The following is a 20,725-nucleotide window of genomic DNA, read 5'->3' as shown; positions in this document are numbered from 1 at the left end:
ACCTTGATACAGTTTTACTGATTCACCAACAGCATTCTGGCTCCTGCCATTTACAGTCATTCTTCTACCACCTCCTTTGTACTAGGTGATGTGCAAGACCATGTAGTAACTGGTCTCCTACAACCTGGCTCCTTTGCTAGTGCACAAACACAAATATATGAATGCAGAACAACTTGGAATGCAGCACTGCAGCCAAGGACCTCCTTCCTGCACAAAAAAAGTATTTCTGGGTGAAGTTTCATTACCCGATACCCACTGATCAGCTGTTCCCCGTGTTGGAAATGAGAAACAGCACAAGAAAAAAACCAAAACACTTACCACAGCGCCAACTCCGTAGCTAGCGGCAGGGGCAAGGGCGTGGTAAGGATCTGCTGTGTATACCCTGCCATAACTGAAAAGAGGGAGAAAAGATATAAAAAGAGAAAGAGAGAGAAGAAAACCCAAAACAACTCGTCACTTTGGAGGGCAGAGATACAGCTGTCTGACCACAGGCGATGGAAGAAGCAGCATGCCCTTCTACACACATGTATGCATACATGCACACACATGCACTCAGGCAGCCCCTCTTCAAAGAGATCCTAGGGGCATGCTGCCATGCATCTTATGAGATGGGTGAGAGAATGGCCTACAAGGAGGAATGTGGCAGAAGCCATGAGCTTGACCTGTAGGAAAGAGGTCAGTACCTTTGAAAATGACACTAGTGCATCCCTTACCTCACATGATGCAATTTGGGAGGAGAGTGACTGCTGACACTAGTGCTACTGGCATGGTAACAGCTGCTAAATGGAAAGCAGTGAGGGATTCTCCAGAATGAGAAGGGAATATAAACTTTCATGGTCTTGCACGTGCTAGAATTAAAACACAGCCTCACTGCACAGGAGATGAAAAAAAAAAAAAATCTTAAGGCAAGCACTCTGATAATCCTTGCATCCATACAGATCTGCACGTTAAAGCATCCTAGAGTACTGTATGAGCAGAGTAATTTTTACTTTATGAATGGGGAGAGGAATGCACCCAGTGATTAAACAACCTGCCCAGAGTCACAGAGCAAGGACCTGGCAAGACAGGCTAGATCCTTTGACTGAGGCTGTAACCACACTGCCTCCTTTGTGCAGAGAATCACAAGGACAGGGAAGAGGCCAGGATTTGTGCCAGCTTACATACATCGGAGGGCAATACTGCCCAGAAGCAGAGAGACAAACTGTGCATTCAAGTCTTTCATGTCGGATTGTGCATGCATATGTGCACATGCGAGTGCAAGTAAGACAAAGGCCCAGGGAAAGAAGTAGAAGTGCTGTAATGGATCACTGCTCCTTGAATCCCTGAGCACAGCAAGGGAGCCCCCACGGACACCGCCCCCTTACATACCCATCGCTGTAAGCTGCTGCAGCGGCTGCAGCGGCCGTGGCTGCTGTTGCAGTAGCAGGCTGTGCATATCTGTAGGCTGCATATCCACCCTGCAGGAGAGAAGAGAACTGACTTTACAGATACCTGTCCACCCACGCAGAGCATTAAAAAATAAAATAAATTAAAAAAAAAAAAGTCACACACATCACAAGAAGAGGAAGTGTTTCAAACTGCATCAGCTGCCATGTCATGTCTATTGTAAGCATCACCCATTAACTCATGTATATTCCTTTCCTCAGAAGGACCAGGGAGACTCTTCTATCACCCTGTTTATCAGAAGGAAGAAACTGAAGCAAGCCTGAGCACGGTTAGACCCCTGCAGGAAATTAAATTTGGCACGAAGGAACTGAAAACCAAAAGAGAGCTGAAATCTTGCATGCAATGTAATTTTTACGACCTCTTAAGCTGGGGAAATCGGAGGTGGGCACTTTCTGTGAAGTGTGTATTTTAAAAATTTGTGCTTTTTAACCCCTGGAAACCCAAAAGGATAGCATTTCATTTGGTCCAGAAGCAGAGAAGTATTGATAGCCAAAGAAGCCAAAAAGCTATCAGGAAAAGACAGTTAAGAGAAGACAGTCCCTGGTAGTCTCAGGGCTGGCAACAAGCAAAGTGACATTGATACCAACCAGACTGTTCTCTCCTCTCTCCATGTAAAAGGGAAACAGGTCAGGGGAATTACACCACAACAGTCTGTATTGCCGCTGCATTTCTGCCCAGGCTACACACCTGTAGTACAGGTCTTTAAAATGCTTACACTGATAAAAGGTAGTTACTAAAAACATACTTACAGCTGGGTTGGCAAAATGTGAATCCTGACCCAGAGGAAGACCTGCGAGTTATCTCCTGGAACTCCCACAAGGAGCTCTTGGAGCAGAGGAAAACCCGTCTCAGGCAGGCAGCTCTGCACAGCCTGCAGTAACGAAGGACGGAGGCCAGCCATCTTTCGGACCAGGGGCAAAGGCTGCACAGCAGGCAGAACAGAGGGCTCTGAAGCCTAGGTGAGATATTATTTCTTTATTGTACACTTCTGAACACATTTTTGTTAACTCGGGGGGGAGCGCAATGGTAAATGAACCGTGGCTTTGATTTGCTCATTGGCACAATGAGCCATAAATAACATCAGAAAATTCCAGATTGCTCCTGGCTTTTTTTTTTTTTTTCTCTCCAATTGACATTTCAGAGTTTCAAGGACCAAAAGGCAGACTTATGCTCTTCACCTCCAAAATCAACTCAACATATACCTCTACCACTTCTTCCCTATAGATCTTTTGTGTATATGTCATTAAGAGCACAAGATCATCTCTACTACAGGACTGTGCGTTTGCTCAGCACTGTTCAGTTTTGGGCTAGGTAGCTTTTACATTAGAAGTAATGATTTTAAGTTATTTTTTTGTTGCTTTTGGGGGGCCTGCGTTAGCCCCATAAGCGCTAACATGCTATCCAAAACATGCCTGGGGACCCTTTCCTACTCTGGAGAAGAGGGACTTACAGCCTCCTTCAATCTTCTAGTTAACAGAAAGAACACCACAAATCTACACCTCTGAAACATCTCCACACTGCCTGAAAGAGATGTCATGTTACAGTTTTGCCCTTTCAATCTCATCTAGCTGTTTCAATCCCTGCACTCTGGACTGACGGTTTGGGGAGGTTTAGCCTGGGTTTGGCACACTATCAGTGCACCACCATTACTCCCACCTCTGAAACATGATGGAGACAAGAGGAATGAGATGCAGCCTTAATCCAAATCCAACCTCCCTCAGCCTCACCAAATTAAGACAAAACTTCATACCAATGTCACTGTGGTATTCCCTTAAGATGAAGAGCTTCTTGAACTCGACGGGGTCTGTCACTTGGGCATGGCGCACGAGGCACTTTTGCCTGGCACACCCTCTGCAGGGCAGCCAGCTTCAGCGAGCACCCCGGTTCCCACTCTGCCCCACACCTGCCAGCCACATTTCAGATCAAAAGCCATTTCAAATGTGCCTGGCACATACTCCGAACATGACAGCAAGATGCAGTTTGAAACCAAAAAGGGTTATCATGTAATTCTCTTTTAACTCATGTCTCTCATAAAGGAAAACAAAACCAAACCAAACCAAAACAAACAAAAAAAAGAAGAATAGAAAAGAAGGCTTGGAATCAGGTGTGGGAGGGGGAATGGCGTAACATTTATTAATCAAAATTAAAAACTAAGCATGCTGACATCTGGAGCTAGAACAACCAGCAAAGTCACCACGTTCAGACTCATATTGGCTAGTTCTATCCATCCCAGCATTCTCTTGGGACAGCAGTTCGCCCTAGGCTCTACCACAAGCTCAGTGAAGTACACAGCCTCAAGTACTAGAGCGTGCAGCCACAACAACCTGCTATTACGGAAACAGTCAGTCACCACTGGAGTTAACATTCCAACCTTAACGACTCCCCGCAGCCTCCCGCCCTCGCCCCCCAAAATGGCTCCCACCCTAGCCCTGTCCCACACCACAATGTTAATAATTATAACAAGCAATAACCCATCTGTTATATCAGAGAAGGGAACAGAGACTCCACTGAGAGATTTAGAGCGGGATGTTAACATTTCTTCAGTCAACTGCACAACAAACAAAAAAAACAGGAGAAATAATTTATTGGAGAAATGAAGTTAAGAAATAGCTGACATGTGTATTGCTTTTTAACCATGCACCGATGCAAAATTGAAGCTACTGTTAATTTAAAAAAAAAAAAAAAGTCACAGGATAGAGGTACACACGCAGGGGCAGACCTGCTCAGTTCAAAGCAATCTGCAAATTCTACTTGTGTGTACTTCAAATAAAACCAAAAATGGGGACTATAATGGCCATGGTACGTTCCTGTCATAGGAGCAATGAGTGTGGACAGCTGGGGGATTTCTGACACAGGGATGTATTTAGCATGACCAGCAGGTCCAAATACACCAAAGAGGGTGAAGGAAAGAGAAGGAAAGTTGCGACTATTACTCATGATTTCATAAATGCTTCCACCAAGCTCTGGGATCAGTACAGAGCAAAGGAGACATTGTGCAGGTTGCCTTACCCAGCTGATGCTCCATAACCCAGGACCCACCCGTAACTCCATCAATGCATCTACAGCCCTGCTCAGCTTGTCCAATGCACCAGTTATTTTCTCCTGCTATTCCTGTTCACACACAACTTTAACTGGTATGCAGAGCTCATCCATAACCTCAGCTATACAGTCCTGCCACCCCTAGTGGTTTCTGATGCCACTCACTTCAGGTACTCTAGTAAATATAATCTATAACAGAGTACAGCATCTTCAACAAACGTGAACAAGCCTGTTTCCTAATTCAAGAAATAATAATAGTTAAAAAAACCCCACAAAACTTGCTGGCTGTACCATAATCCTCCAGTGCCACAGCCAAACTGCAACAGAAGACACCACTGAGTGGCATAATCCCTGAAACCCAGGACAGTCATGCGAACTCCCACTCCATCTATTTAAGTGAAGTGATTCCACAGGGCGGGTTTACACCTCTAGGTTCAATTTTTAAAATCTTTAGCCTCATCTCAAAAGAAATGAGTGTGGCTGAGCTTCTCACAAAGATGTTAGGTCAGAGAAATTTCTAGCAAAGGGACAGTTTAAAAATTGCCTCGACAAGGAAATAGAGAAACTAAGGAAAAGGCTTATGCATATTTACTGGGCAGTAAGTAACAGCTGAAAGAACCGTCTAAATCAAGATTGGTCCCTTCTGGTACAGTCTTTTGGATTGTCTGGGGAGCATGTGAGTGAGATGAACACAACCCCAAATGCTGCTTATCTTAATTCAAGTTCTCTTTCTCTGGATATCCTGCCAGTGTTGCTGGGGCTGTTCTAAACCCCCTTCCCCAAGTGAATGTGCAGTGCTTGTGCCTATAGATCTCAATTGTCAAAACAACCATATTTGTTCAAGTATTCACAAAAGCCCAAATTTAAAATTACTCTTCTGTGATGTTATCGTCCTTGGCTCATCAACAAAGCAGGACAGTGTTTTTTTTTAATTCCTTCTTTAACATTAGATGATAGCTTTTTCAATATTATATATTCTCTGAAGCAACACAAACATGGCAAAATAACATATACAGGAAGCTGCAATCCCAGTTAAAGCAGCATTCCAATTACTGAGCACGTTAGTGTAAGTAAATGAGCACTTTCTTTAAGACTATATGGTTCAGCTCAAATTAATTCCATCTTCTCTTCCACTCTTGAGGTCCACGTTAGGTGATCAATCCAATGAGAACATGAGGAAATCCAAAACTACAGCTTACTCTATCAGTTTATCCTATTGCATAAGCCTCCCTTTTCTTTTTCCCTTGCTGCCTTAGATGGGGGCACAAAGCGTGTTGCTGGCTCTCTTTACTTCAGAGCCTTTACACCACTTAAGACACAAGCATTCCCACACCCCTGGAGAAATGTGTGACTCATGGTACCCGTTAAGATACATTTGAGCTTGTGCCAAGTTTAGGCAGGGAGCCCAATTTTAGGGTCTTTTATTTGTTGTATCTCAAATGTGTCTTGACCCCCAAATTGCCCTGTAACAGAAGTTAAAAAGCAGAAAGGGCCAGAACCACTTCCAGTATTTCTTTATTAGAAGGGTGGCATATGTGCACCAGGAATGAGCATGAATGAATTAAGAGAGGTGACAGGACAACGGTGTCCATTGCAGCAGGTGCTTCTACATGGTAATGGGACAAGCATGACCTGGTTAACCCTTCCATTGAATTTACTTTTTTTTTTTTTTTTAAAAAATGAAATGCCACTCGGTGTGAAATCTGGACACATGCCGCCCTGCTACAGCGGGGGCTTGGATCACACGTGAGTCTGCACTGCCCTAAAAAAGCCTCTGTTCCCATCTCTAATGTGGTGCTGGAATGGTTAGTATAATTCAGTTTTTTCCACTGCAATCCACAATCTGATCGGTTGGCAGGTCACACTGGCACTCCTACCTGAGGTATTTTAGCGCTAATGATTGGTTCCTGTAAGACTATTCTATAACAGAACACAGGAAGAGCAGTTCAAAAAAACACAGCTGTGGAAAGAAACAATCATACAAACAGCCCGCGGCGGGGCTCACCAGCCTTTTCTTTCCAGTGGATGCAAGCACGCTTTTCACAGGCAGAAGCAGTCTTCGCACAGGTGGGTTTGTTTGGGTTTCCCCCCCGCCACCCAGATTGACCCCATTGTAGAAGAAAGATAACCTTTCTTATGATCCGAAATGAAGCCCTCTGCATCCTGGGGCACGTTGTTTCATGAATTCAGGTGTCTTGTCAGAGCGGGATGCATCCAACAAGAGATGGAATGCCTTCTTCACAGAAGAAATGGCTAGCAGGATGGTTGCCCCAGGAAAGAAAACAGGAGTGAGGAAGAGGAGGAGGAGGAAAATGAGAAATTGGTGCATAACATGTATGCAGAAAAAGCAGCCCAAATCTGGGACACTTCCCCTTCATCTTGCCTACCACTAACCACTCCCTGCCAGCTCCTTTCCATCCTTCCTTGACACAACCCTGTGGACTCAATTTAACTTCCCCACTCCAGTCCTAACTGAAATACTCTCTGCCATCCCTTCCGCAGCCTGGGCAAGCCTTTCGCAGTAAAGGGACAGAACTACTGCAGTGAAAAGCATGACTAATCCGTGAGGCACAGGGCACTGTAGTCATTCCACCTGTGCCAAGGAAATTGTTTGAAAGGGTAATTTCATGTTTGGATTACGGTAACTCTTTCCTGAGCTCCATCAGAGGGCTCTGGGCAGCAATAACATAGGAAAAAGCACCACTATCTACCTTGGTGAAGTCCTCTCTTCTATCGTCCTGCTTTCTGACAGTGAGACTAGAACCACCTGTTAACAGCAAAGTCACCAGAAATCTAAGAGTTCTAACCTGACTTGAGAGCTTGGTTTTATGTTACATGATGTTACTGCACTGCAGCACCAAGAGGCTACGGGGATTCGTCATTACTAAAGTTTCTGTCCTTAAAACATGTTTAAATAAGCCTTTTCTCTCCACTTGCAATGGAAGCTCTGAAGGAGCTTTCTCAGAAGAAACAGGGAGCGACCCTGGCCAGTCTTCCCTTTCAATGTGACAGCCTCTTACATGCCATACTCTGAGGGAAAAGGTACTAAGCATTGCTCATTTACTTGCTTGCTGTTGCAAAGTCAGTGGTCTGTAAAGCTGGTGTTTTAGGACATGGGAAAACCCAGAACCCTCTGTAGTCCTTGACACAGTTTTACAAAGGAACACTTGACGAGGCAGATCAATTTTTAAAGGATTGCGCATGCAATAGTGTATGTAAGAACGAAGAAACACACAGAATATCTCTGTGCTCAGAGAGCACATCTTGCAACTGCGTTGGGAAAAGCACCTTTACAAGACTTGACCCTCCATACAAGACAACAAAATCCAAAAACTAATTCCACCCATTATCTTGAGTCTAAGCCCAGGGTCCTCTTCATAAACGTCAGGAGTAGCACCTTCAGAGGAGCGGGGATGTGAAAACCATGCCAACAACTGTGCCACTACCCAACACAAAACCTCCCCAGCTCTAAAGAGCTATTACCTACAGTACCACAAAAAGGAACTCTGCTAGAGCTAGCCAGGCCACAGGCTGCAATGGCAGGAGTGGACCTGAACATTTTGGCTCTGAAAGACATATTCCTACCATAGCTGCTCTGCAACAGCTCTCTGTTGGAGAGGTAACTGCTTTTCTCACTGGCCAGTCAGAATTCCTCCATCCACAACCCACCTACATATACACAGACGTCCTGGTGATTTTCAATACAGACTGGCTGCGTAGGACAAGGACAATGACAGGACAGAGTTTCCCATGGTATCAGAGCTAATTCCCAGACTGAAGAAGGCTGCTGACTCTTCTAACCGAGTACCTCCACATATTTGTACTTTACAATTCCCTGAAGAGGCGAGAGAATCTAGCCTATTTAGGTACCATTTCTACCAGCAAAATGAGATGTCAGTTCTCACTCTAGCATCTCAGTCTCCATTTTTAGTCAGTCCCAGTATCTTTCCCAAAGGGATAATCTCCACATCCCAGTAGCACACAAACATTTTTAAACATACAGCTTGCTCAGTTTAGTGTGGGCTGCACAAATTAAACCTGAAAGGGCCCCAAGAGGGGAGAGAAAGGGGAGGGCGGAAGGGGAGAAGGAAAGGGAAGGTCTGAGGCTAAACCAGTCCTGTTATTTTTATATCCAAATTATGCAAACGAGAGAAGTGTTGAGAGAAATTTGAATTCGCTAATTATCTCTCAGGTTGATTAGTACCAGTGTGCATATGGGGACAGGACACCCAGTAAACTGACCCTGGCAATGATCAGGAAACCCAAAGGCTTAGGTCTTGCACCCAGGGGCAAGCGCAGTGACAGAGAAGCATGCTTGCATTCCTAAATATATAAATATATATATCCACAAGGAAGAAGAAAATTAAAGTAAATGATATTTTAAAAACCAAACCAAACAAACAAACCAAAGGAAAAAAAAAAAAAAAAAAAAAAAAAAAGGCTGGCTTGTCAGGGGTTGGGGACGAGAAGGCTCCGGTGTGTGTACTTACATAGAGGTCAGCACCGTAAAATCCGTCCTGGTAAACCACACTGCAGAAAATCCACACAAAAACAAAAAAAAACAAAAAACAAAAAACAAAAGAACAGAAAACACATTCCGGTTATTGAGGACGGCAGCATGCACATGCGTTTTACACAGGCAGGTGATGTATGAATCCACAACCTGGGCTTTTGGCAGGAGCAAATCAGCAAGAGAATGTGTGTGCGCACGCACGCTAGACGGCTCCAAGTCATCTTCCATGGCATGCAAAGGGGGAAGGGGTAGGCAGAGGGGGAGACAGTATACAAAGGAGAGAGGGAGGGGAACCACCATCTTGTACAATAAAAATAGACTCAAAAAGTTCTGATGTCCTGAAGAAGAGAAACAAGGGTTTAGAAACCTCCATTCTCCTGGAATTATTTTAGTTACCCCCTAAACACATGGAAACATTGGCTTCATAAAGTGGGCTTGTGAAATCGAGGAGCCCCTCTCAGAAGGCATCTCACAGGGGCTGGAGTCACCTATGTCAGAAGTAGGTTTCAGAGGGTTGTGTATGATTACGTATTTAGAGCTTCACAGGGCTGCATGACTTTGTTTCTGACATCCATACATCACCTGCTTTTACCCTGCACATTAGACATGCGATAAGATTTGGCTGATCACACAAGCATGCAAAGTAGTATTATTCAGCATCTTAAAGAACCGATGCAACACCTCAGGAAAACAAGTCAATCAATTCTGATCAAAGTAAACACAGAGAAATGTAATTAAAAAGAAAAAACCAAAAATACCCACAATGCATTGCTTTCACAAGCAGAGATAATGAGCTAAAAAGGTTAGGTGACTGGTCCAAGGTCCGAGAATTGAAAGGTGCAGTGGGAGTCCCTGGTAGTAACGACCTATTTTGTAGCAGAGAGGAGCGACTGGAAGGGTTTCCATGAGATGGTGCTTTTTCTGCTTTCAGCCATAGTTTTCTTTCTCTCAGAACTTCAAGCAGGGAAACTGTTAAACCAGAGCCTGGGGTTCCCAAAAAGTTACTCTTACCAGAGCATGTGCTAGCGTAAAGACTACGCAGCTCACTTCGGGGACGGGGTCAGGGAAGGATGAGGAAGGAAGAGAGGGGATGCCCCCCACCCATTTGAGTTCAGTGTGTGCTTCATACTGAGGAATTTCCTCCTGCTTAATCCTCTGAATAGCTCCACACAAACTCACTCAAGGCTTTGAAAAGCATTAGCCCCACTACCTGAGATGTTCATGGATCTGATGTGCATGACTTACCAGCAGCATTAACGAAAAAGAAAGTATGGAACACTAGCTTTTATTTTGATTATCATTTTTTACTCATCAAATGGAATGTGACATGCTGCCAAGAGCCTGCTACCCTCAGACACCCACCTATTGTAAGGCACACACACACAAAAAAAGCCCAGCAGATCTTGCCAAAATTCTGCATGCTATTACTAAAAAATAAAATAAAATTAAAAAAAAAAATCTGTTGCAGTGTTAGCTACTGCTTGAATAATTTAGTCTTGCTGTCTTCCCCAGGAAAAGTACACTCCATTCCCAATGGACAAAGTTACTACAGTCTCCAAGAGCGCTGGGAGCAGATACGAAGATAGAGACCCTTGTTAGAGGGGAGCCACTTCAGCAGGGAGAAGCAGGCCATAAGATCCTATTTGTTGAAGCTAAATTTTTACAACCACATAACAAAGAATTTGGCTCCTGGGGCAGTGACTTACATTGCTGGGTTCTCTATCTAGGACCAGGAGTGTTTTAGCAGTGATACTCCACCTGCTCCTGCAGGAAAGGCAAACGCATGACAGAGGAAGTGACCGTTGGTTTATGAACAGATTAGCAGTTTTAACAGTTATTCTGAACACAATCAGCTGGATGAATATAAACCACATTGGATCAGGCCACTATTGCTCTAATTTAGAATCCTGTCAGCAAGAGACGCTAGCATCAGTTCTCCAGAGAAAATTGCAAGGAACACTGGTAACAGGCAAGATTAAGACTTCCTGGGTCAAACAAACCAAGTACACGTTCATCCTCCACTTCTTTAGTTAAGGCTGACAGACTGCCAGGGCTGAAATTTAGCAAGGTTTATTTATATACTAGAATATCCGTATTTGTGACTCCCTTACGCTAGCAAAAACTGAGAGAATTCCTTCATTTGAGAACCAGAGAGATCACTCTGGTTACATAGACAGACCAGAAGCATTAAGTAGCCCAGCAGCTCACCAAGTCTCGGTGGCATCTGCAAAAAGCCCACTAGCCAAGCTAAAACACACCCATGAAAAAAAGAAATACGCTGGTTTTGTAAAGCAGCCATTGTATCATTTAGGAATACCAACAATTGATTGTGTTGTAAAAGGAACCAAAAAACCACTCCAAACCTCCCTACTGCCTTACCTAATCTCACTTTTACCTACTTCTGGCTTTGAGTCAGTGAATCTCCTATATATTTACCCTCCCAGGACTAAATTATTCTTTACTATACAAGCCTACTCTTTTATATAAGTACTTAAGGCATTGACTTGTTCATGATCCTAACTTATAGTTTGAGAAATAAAATGGATCAAGTTTATTTGGTTTTCAGAGTTTTACAGTAGGCACTTTTTTTTTCCACACTGGCTTAACTCTTACAGCTTTTGCTATGAGTTGTTATTTGTCAGCATTCTTGTTTAGAAAGCATGGTTGCTACAAACCAGGGCAATGTTCCAGTACAGGTTTTACTCATGCTACATATCAGAGGTTATAATGTCTCCTTACTTTCACTGAATGCTGCCTTGGTTATAAACTGAAGGTTGCATTTGTATCCTGAGGTCAGGCTCAGGTAACCATAACATCCTCTCCAGTGGTCTGAGCACTTGCTTTCTAAGGTATGAATAGCCTTGCCTGGATAAATGTCCATGCCCTTATGTAAGTATGTACATTCCATGTACACGTTAGTAAATCTTAGTATGAGCTCTTGAAATGAATGTTAAAGCTATTGAGAACAATATGATTTCTTGCAACTTCCTCTGGGGTACCTAGCACTAGACACTGTCAAAACTTACTCTAACCTGAATGTCCCTCAGGTCTGATCCAGTATGGCAATTTCAACAAGCTTTTCTTAATCTACATTCGGTATTTTTTAAATTCTGCTAAGCTCTCAAATACAGTGATACCATTAAGTTTTGTAACTTAAAGTTTAAACACCACTGAGGTTTGTGAAAACCAATTCCTTCTACCAGGTTTGAGTTAGCCTGCAGCTTACTTTACTGTCATCTTCTAGACTCACTAGGTCTTGACCACTCATGTTTTGCTGACTGATGTTATGATGTCATCTTTACACTGGCCAGGAAGAAAGCAACTGATGCAACATAAGGCGTCAGGAATGAGTGCCTGCCCCTGACTCCAATGAGGTCAAGAGTGCCCACATGGAGTGGTGGTTTTCCTACAGGTTACCACAACATGGAACTGAACAGCACATTTTGTATTATTCCATGAGGAATGAAATTCCCTCTACAGAATTATCTTGTAGAGATTCAGACTACGATGACAATAAACGCATTATTAACTACATCCTAGTGCTTGGGACTAGGGATGGTTCTGGGCTGTTTGTGAACCTGCTTTGTTTACTGCTGCCCTGCAAAGGTTTCCTGGATTTCGCTGCCCATGAAGACATGAAATCAGTCAGCAGGGTCAGACAAACTCAACATAATGTAAGTAAACAGAGTCATGAGACAGTATTTGGAAGGGATAATCACTGGAGCCTAGCCCATATTCCAAATGGAAATGAATCTTTTATACAGGACTCAAGGCTGAGTTCATATCAAATACAAGCCTAGAGTCTCTCCCACTGCGCCACTTGTGACAGCCTCTTGCTAGGAATGCTCCAGCTGTTACTCCCAGGGATGAAGAGCACTTCCCCCCTCCCCAGTGCAAGTATTTCATATTCTGCTAAACAGCAGCAGTTAACCTAGCTTTGCTTCTCTATTTCACTGTAAAGCACTCCCTAATAAAACCAGTCTGGGTCATTTTTAGAGCAACAGACAGGCAAGTTGCAGGTCACAGGCTATGGTTACAGGATACAGAATACAAACTAGGAGCAGTGGCAAAAAGAGGTGGATCTGAAAACCCAGAAGAAACACCCTGTTCAGAAGGCCAACATGTTCAGACAAGAGGTTTCATTTAAAGTCTTTCAGTGAATTAAATGTAAACATTCCCAGATTTGCTGGAGAGCAAAGCTAGACAGATACATGACCACTGCAGCTTGCTTCCTTGAGCTCTACTTTAAATATCAGACTGGACTCTAAAAAGAAAGGGCCACAGTAGCTTTCACCACTTAATCTGCTACAGAAGGTACTGCAAGCTTATCCAGCCTGTATCAGGCCAGCTCCTCGCACTGATGTGTGTGGCTTCCACCTCCCTTTTTAATAAAAGATTTAATTTTCTTCCCTTTTGGGGCTAGTCCAAAGGAAAAAAGGGTCAGTCCACGTAGAAGGATTCATTTCTACTCCTATTCTTTCTGAGAACATTGCCTGGAAAATATGGCAAGTAAAATTCCAGAGACAGGGAATATGAGTAAAACATCCTCAAAATCAGAAACAAAACAAAAAAGAGCTTGGAAGCAATTTGTTGATTTATCTGTTGTTCCATCACATGTAAACAAACAAAACCCCAAAACAAAATTCATATACAAACCCAGTTCCCTGTACTTTAAAACAGAAGAATATTCTTTTGTAACAGCATCTATTCCACTGCATTACTAGTGGAAAGTCAGAGGGCAAAGAACACTAAGGCCACGCATTCACCACTGCTTCATAGAACAGTTAGAAGAACACTGCACTTTCGTTCTCCCTGTACCCCAAACACTCCCAGCTTTAAATTAATGGACTTGATTAATCTTTGTTTTAAACCTTTTTAAACCGTCTCCAACAAAGAAAGCAAATCCATTGTGGGTAACTGGCTCTTCTGTGTCCTACTGCCAGATGGTGAGGCATGAAGGTAATCGATAATATTCCTCATTCCTGGATATGAAAACACAAACGGAGTGCAAAGAGCAGAACCTTATCAGAAATTTTAGACCTTCTCTCTTTGTGTCCTTCTCAGCAGCACTATAACATATTGGGTCAATGGAAGACGAATACCACGTGGACAAATTGAGAAACTGTGAGAAGGAATCCATCAACACTTTAAGCTGTTGCAAGTACTGAAAATTGTTTCAGTCAAGAACTTAAAATGGAAAAATTTAGATTTGCCCCCACTGGATGCCATCGTGTGCAGAATGCTCTGGCACTAGCAATATCCTGACTCTCACCATCCAGACAATTTTAGTTATTTTTTGGTTAACCGATTAGCTATTTGACACGTTTGTGCACAGCACTTTGCTCTCATGACCAGTGCTTACCCTGGGTAGGCAGGGATGGCTGTGGGAGGTACTGCCCGGACTGCCCCGTACACCGTCCTTCCTCGGCCCCTCAGATGGGCTCCCCGAAATGCGGCTGCTGTAGTGGCTGCAGTTGGATAGGGGAAGCCTGGAACTGTAAAGACAGACAAGGTGGAGGGTGAAAAGGATCCAAGCTCCTGCCCAGAGAACAACCATCTGCTTCAAACAGAGTGACACAATAGCTCCACAGCAGTGGGACATTTTGCACCAATCCCGCAGAGGGGCATGCTTATAACCCAGCAAGCATCTGATAACATACTTCCTGCTACACCATGGCCTTTGGGGAAGAGGGGTTGCAGAGAGGTTTGGCATGCAAGAGGTTAATGCTTTGGCATGCCTCATCCACCACAAACAGGGTACAAATCCCCCCGCCGCCTTTTGACACCGCCATGCAGTCTGGTTAGAGTCTGAGAAGCGCAAAGAGTTACTATCAATATAGCAGGCGGCTCTTCCAAAACTGCAGAGGCTCTTTAAAATAATTTGTCAAGAGGCCCTTAAAGTCAACCAACTTACATCAGTCTCTTCCCTCCTTTCCCCTCCCACTCTTTGCCACCCAATCCTCTGTATGTTCATTTTAAAGCCTGAAAGACAAGATAGCCCATATAACAGCAGCAGAAATTTTCCATAAAGTGCCAGTTTACTGAGCGCCCACCTTCATTTAACAAGCGTGACCAGTAACTGGCTCCACGTATAGTGGGGCCTGCTTTATTACACTTAACACTGGAGTAAACTGGCTCGTGACGGAATGATGTAAAACCTCAGAGGCATCTGCAAACATGTAATAAACAGATACCGAGAGGAAAGGAGTCCCAGGGCGCAAACCCAACCCAACGTGCGTCCAGGTGCATGCCACTACGGGCCCTGCAGACTCGCGGTTTAGCAGCTTGTATAATATGTACTTTAGGGATTTGTCTGGTTTCTTTGATTTCAGAAAGGGGAGGGGGGCAAGGGAAATGGCCTGTTCCTCACATACACCCTCCCCTTGTTCTGCAGCCTCCTCATTGCTCAGAAACACCCATTCACCAGGACAGAAACACACTGCAGATGAACAAGTTACAGCAGCTGCACATATACTTTGGCTCAAGGTAAACTCATTCCCAGCAAGACCCATCCTTTCAAGTATATATTATACAGACTGAAGAGAAGAAGGGTAACAGGTCATCGTTAACTCAAGCACAGTAACAATACAGGGGCCAACGGGGGCTACTTACTGATTAAAGGAATGTAAGTGTTAATACCCCCCCTTCCTGACAGGGGCACTGCGGCGTCATTGCCCAGCGAGACATCTGCTTGAAAGCTGGACGCTAATTTAATTTCAAAAAGAATAAAACAAAACAAAAACAAAAAAACACAAAAAACGTAAAAAGGTTATAAAGAAACAGCAGATTGAGAACATAAACAAACACCACTGCAGTTAAACGGCAGAAGTGGAAGTGTCTACTTAAGCTCTACCTGCATATAACTCAGGGCCGTACACCGCTCCAACCACAGGACTCAACTTCCAACCTGAAACAACAAAGACTGCAGTGAATGCCAAAATCTACACCAAGAGAAGGAGCGGGCAGCATGGGTAGGGGGAACAGTCTCCTGCATGTGCCCCTGCTTCACATGCACAGCGCTCTCCAATTTCTGCTTCGCCTCAATCCCCCTTGGTGTAGATGGAGGCCAACTGCCTTTTTCTAATGTCAGGTTCTAGGTGCAGGTCACTGTATTGGAGGGAACAGCAAAACATCAGCTGATCTGCAGCAGGGCAGAGGCCCCCTGCGGGAATGCCAACTACCTTATATGCATACTCGCCACCAGCACCCTGCGACCCTGTGTTCCCTGCATGAACCTTGCTGCCAGCTCCTCTGCTTTCACTGGGAATGCTGCAGATCCAAAGCCTCTCAAAGCCACCAGCCCAGACTGTCATCCCAGGCCTGGGATGTGAATTTATAGCCTTAAATTCTCAAAACACCCTTCTTACTTGCTAGAGATTTGCTAAAAAGCAACAGTATCTGAATTTCCTCATTAACTAAATTACATGACTACGATACAAAAAAGCAATTCAGTCTATTCAGCTCACATTTTCTCCTCTCTGTTATTTTAGTATTTCCTGTCTTCTTTATGCTGCTTTTCAGGTGAAAGCCTTCCCAGATAATTGATTTTAATACCATCTGGATAACTGGCAAGAACTGCAAATCATCAACATAAAACCCACAAGAGAAAAGCACTCAAAATCATCACTGGGGTATGAGGAGGAACACATTTCCAGTCAGATCTTCAAAACCTATCATGGCCCCCCATCCCGCCCTTTCTATCCAGGAAGACAAAGGGTGTAAAGCTAACATCATGATCTGGGCTGGCTTCCACAAAGCATTCCTTTCAGGAAAGATCTCAGCTGTTCATTTAACAATCACACAGGTATTTTTATTAAAATAAATCCATACCCTTCTTCTGTCTTGGAGTCCTGATGCACTTACTGCACATTAACACCTCTAACCAGCCTAGAAACCGTATGAACAACTTTGTGAACTGCACCCATCACCACCACCCCTTCATCTGGTGGCAGAGTATCAACGGGAGATGTAATGCACACTCCCTCTGCAAGACTGGGCACGCTGCTGCTGGCTGCCCACTTGATGGCAAAATACTCAAGTGAGCGGTGGCAACGAGAAGACTGGGATCAACGCTCAAATTTGCTAAGTGTCACACAACCACTCGTCGGTATGCCTTAAGACTGACCTAATATTGAATACCTTTCTGTAACTTTAAAGCTGGCTTTAAATTGCTGGCTGTGAAAGCAAAATATTCCTGCCTGTTAGCAGGGTTTCACAAGTAAGCCAAGTTTTGTTACCAGTCACATGCACATTTTATACCTTTGTTTTCAGGACAATGTAATATGGCTGTGCTGCCTTTTGCTACAAATCTCCCGGTTCCTTTCAGACACTCAAGACTCAGAATCCCAGCCTTTCTGTCTGGCCCTGTTTACCCAGTTCTGTAACCACAGTAAGATTTATTCACCAAGAGCCATGCAACAAGTCAGTAACAGAGCTACAAATATAATCCGTATCTTCTGACTTCCAAGTCTTACATTTGTAATCAAAATGGATTCTCACTCTAGCAACTACCTATACGCAGCTTCTGCCTTGATGAAGCTGTTTGGGAACATTTTTAAACCAAAAAGAACTTTTCTGCCTGCTTCAGGACCAAGACTCAGATTCAAAAGCTCTGTCAAAGCAGCATTCAGTTCTGTTGGGAGAAGAACGACTTTTTATGCTGTATATGCCTATGCAATAAAGTCACTGCACAGGCAGAACCACAAAGGTATCTCCACAAAACAGGGTTCTTCATTACCCAGACAACTTGGTCTTTTCTCTATTCAGGTTCACTGGAAAACGACTGAACACAGGCACAGCCTGTAACAAAAAGCAAGCAAAAAGGCAGTGCAGTACCTCTGTTACCCCGGCTGCTTGGGGGCAGCTGTACTTTTACAGTTAAAAGCCTAAACAAAAATATAACTAATCATGTATCTTAAGTTATGCCTCTGCATTCATATTTAGGTATCTATGTGGTGGCAATAAGACTCTGGAGGACTGCACGTCCCACTGTACAGCATCAACTTCCAGTAGTGGCAGGCAACCCATCAGTCCTTGGCTTCTTTACCTAGCTTGGCTACGTTAGGCATGTCACTACTACTCTGTCCCCACTTCTCCATCTGTAAAATGGTATTCCTTAATAAACGCTTAAGGGTTATACTGAAGAATAATGCTATATATTAGGATTTGTGGTGGTTTGTTGGTTTCTTTTAGGGTTATTTTTCCAGTCCTGCAGAGAGGTCATGACTTTTCCCTTTTGTCTTTCTTCAAACCTTTCAGCTTATCATTAGTACAAACAGTCTCTCTTACCATTTGCGTATGGTGTGACCATCTTCTTATTGGTCATCACTCGTGCAGTGGCGTTGTTAACCTAAAAGTAAGAAAGGGGATGGGGAGGAGAGGGAAGGAAGCACTGCATGTTAGGGAAAACTGTGGAAAACTCTTCAATACCACACACACACTATACTTCTCTAAGCAAAATAAATTAAACAACTAAATTTACAAGAATGCAATCTTTAAATTACTTTTAACAGTTGCCATTTAATAGTAAAAGTTACAGCTAAACGTGGCACTTTAAAATTATGCATTAAACAAAAGGCCAACGAGAGTAAAGTGCAGCTTCTCCGCTGCCCTGCCACCCCTTGGTGCATGCTTATTTTCAGCTCATTGATCGAAAGGGCATAACTTTGGCAGTTTGGTCCAGGTTCTGTTTGAAAGGCAGCGATAACTTCTGCAGCCCAGGGCAGGGGAACTGGACCAGGTGAAGCACAAGCTGACTTGTTTTTCAAGCTCACCATTGGGACTAGGGCCCAGCAGGTGGCTGGCAGGAATACTTTTTAGACAGAAAAAAGTAGCCTGGAGACCATCAGCTTTATATTTGAACTCCCAAGGCTTGAGGAGATACCTGGAACGCCACCAAGTGTTTGGACAGTCTGCGTTCACAGATTTCCTCCCACCATTTAAAAATCTCTTCCCAGATTGTTTCCTTGTCACAAATCTCATGGAGCAAAAATAAGAAATACATAGCAGTAGAGCTGGGTCTTTTTGGTTTTGTTTTATTGTGCCCTCCACCCTCTTTACAGAGCTCTGCATAGTTACAAGCAGTTTGATTGCTCAAGCAAGTGGAGTGTTACCACAGAGATGGTGCCGATAAAGAAAAGATGGACCAGTTTGGAAGCCAAGTTACTGCAGCCCCGTGTCAGACAGCCTCAAAGTTCTTGCAAGGAGGGTGAAGTCCTGATACAACATCAATAATTTATCATAACCCATGCCAAATGGGAATCGAGGCCAGGGTGAAGAAGAAGAAGAAAAAAAAAAGAAGGTATAAAAATAAAAGCTGCCTTGGGCCCCTAAGACTTACGGATGGTGAGCATAAGCAGAGTGGGGAGTCTGAAGCTACATTTTACTCTCAGACCCAAAACAATAGAAACATTACACATTTAAAAAGAAAGAATGGGAAACAACAATGATGAGACTGAGAGCATGCAGTTAAACACACACAGATAAAAGAAAGAAAAGAAAAAAAACCACAATTGAGTCAGAGGGTGGGGAGGGGAGTAGGGAGGAGATAGGGTCTCACAGACAATCATTAAGATGGAGCGAGTGCCTGAAATCAGCTGCTATAGCAAAGTGCAACACAAGCACTTAAAGGAAAAATTGCCAAAACCGATCAGGAACCACCAGTCAGCAAAGAGACCAACAGCTGCACTTAACCGAATAAAGAAATAAACCGGGAAGGGGGGGAGAGAGAAAGAAAAATAGAGAAAACAAACAGTAACAGCTACAAACAGGTCTCAGAAAGAGAGAGCAGCAGAAAGGGGCAGGAGAGAGAAAAGAGGAAATGGGTGCATTAATAAAAACCAGCCAAACTGGAGTTCAGTAACTCTGAGTAAGATGTGCAAGGGGAAATCACCATGAAGTCAGTAATCAAACAGCTCAGACTGCTACAAAACGATATGTACATCCAAAGTCCAGGCGGCATTACTCAACAGCATTGAAAATAAAAGGGGGAGAAGGGGGAAGGAGGTGGGTGGGGACAACAAGTCAAATCACATTTCGTAGTGTTAATGTGAGATGGCAGATGGATTTTTTCTTTCTTAATTTTTTTTTTGTAATTTTAAGAAAAATTAAAAAAAAAAAAGCTTCTTCTCTAGTGCTTTTATTTCACTTACCGCCAACTCGTACCATCGCCAGCATTGTGTATAGTTACCATGGAAAGAGTGAGTCAAGTGAAGGGCCCTAAACGCTAAACCATTGAAAAGGGAAATAAAAAAAACAAAACAAAAAAAAGGCAAAATATGCAGACATCTTACTCAAAAACGGCGGCTTTTTTTTGTTTTAGTATTTGTACTTTTTTTTTTTTTTTTTTTAATTTAAAGAAAGAGGGAGAGAGGGAGGACGCCAGTTAGCCTTCAACACAGTGGAACACCAAACTGGTCAGCACCAGGCATGCCCAATACATGGCCATGTTGGCCAACCAACATGAACCCTTCACTCCCCTGTAGTGAGAGCTAGAAACTTTAAGGATTAGCTTTCACCAAGCCCACTCCTGACCGCGGGCAGGTCAAGAAACCAGCAGCATGCAGAGCACAACCCACTCGGGGCTTCTGCCCCATGCCTCCCCTCCCCTCCCACTATGGGCACCATCTCACACTTGCATGGAGGAGAACTGGCCTTGGAGGAAAGAGAGGATACTGGCTGGCCCCCTGCTTCCTTGTTGGGACACAGAGTTAGATAGAAGTCGGACAG

General features: G+C 43.7%; 1 protein-coding gene across 11 annotated transcripts in view; it reads right to left on the bottom strand.

The window, feature by feature from the left end:
* Positions 1–20,725, bottom strand: part of RBFOX2 (RNA binding fox-1 homolog 2) — a 174,311-nt gene that overhangs the window by 7,275 nt on the left and 146,311 nt on the right. For 3 of the 11 annotated variants that reach the window (XM_055807842.1, XM_055807841.1, XM_055807847.1), the window contains 7 exons: positions 18,287–18,347; positions 15,852–15,905; positions 15,611–15,703; positions 14,361–14,493; positions 8,976–9,015; positions 1,369–1,457; positions 319–391 (listed from right to left, as the gene is read on the bottom strand). In XM_055807842.1, coding sequence (XP_055663817.1) covers positions 319–391; positions 1,369–1,457; positions 8,976–9,015; positions 14,361–14,493; positions 15,611–15,703; positions 15,852–15,905; positions 18,287–18,347 — 543 coding nt within the window. The other 8 variants (XM_055807845.1, XM_055807843.1, XM_055807848.1 and 5 more) reach the window with 6 other exon arrangements.

The sequence above is a fragment of the Falco peregrinus genome, chromosome 6, assembly GCF_023634155.1.
Source record: "Falco peregrinus isolate bFalPer1 chromosome 6, bFalPer1.pri, whole genome shotgun sequence".
NCBI classification, from domain to species: domain Eukaryota; kingdom Metazoa; phylum Chordata; class Aves; order Falconiformes; family Falconidae; genus Falco; species Falco peregrinus.
Note: the sequence above shows the minus strand (reverse complement) of the source record. Positions and strands in the feature narration are given on the sequence as shown.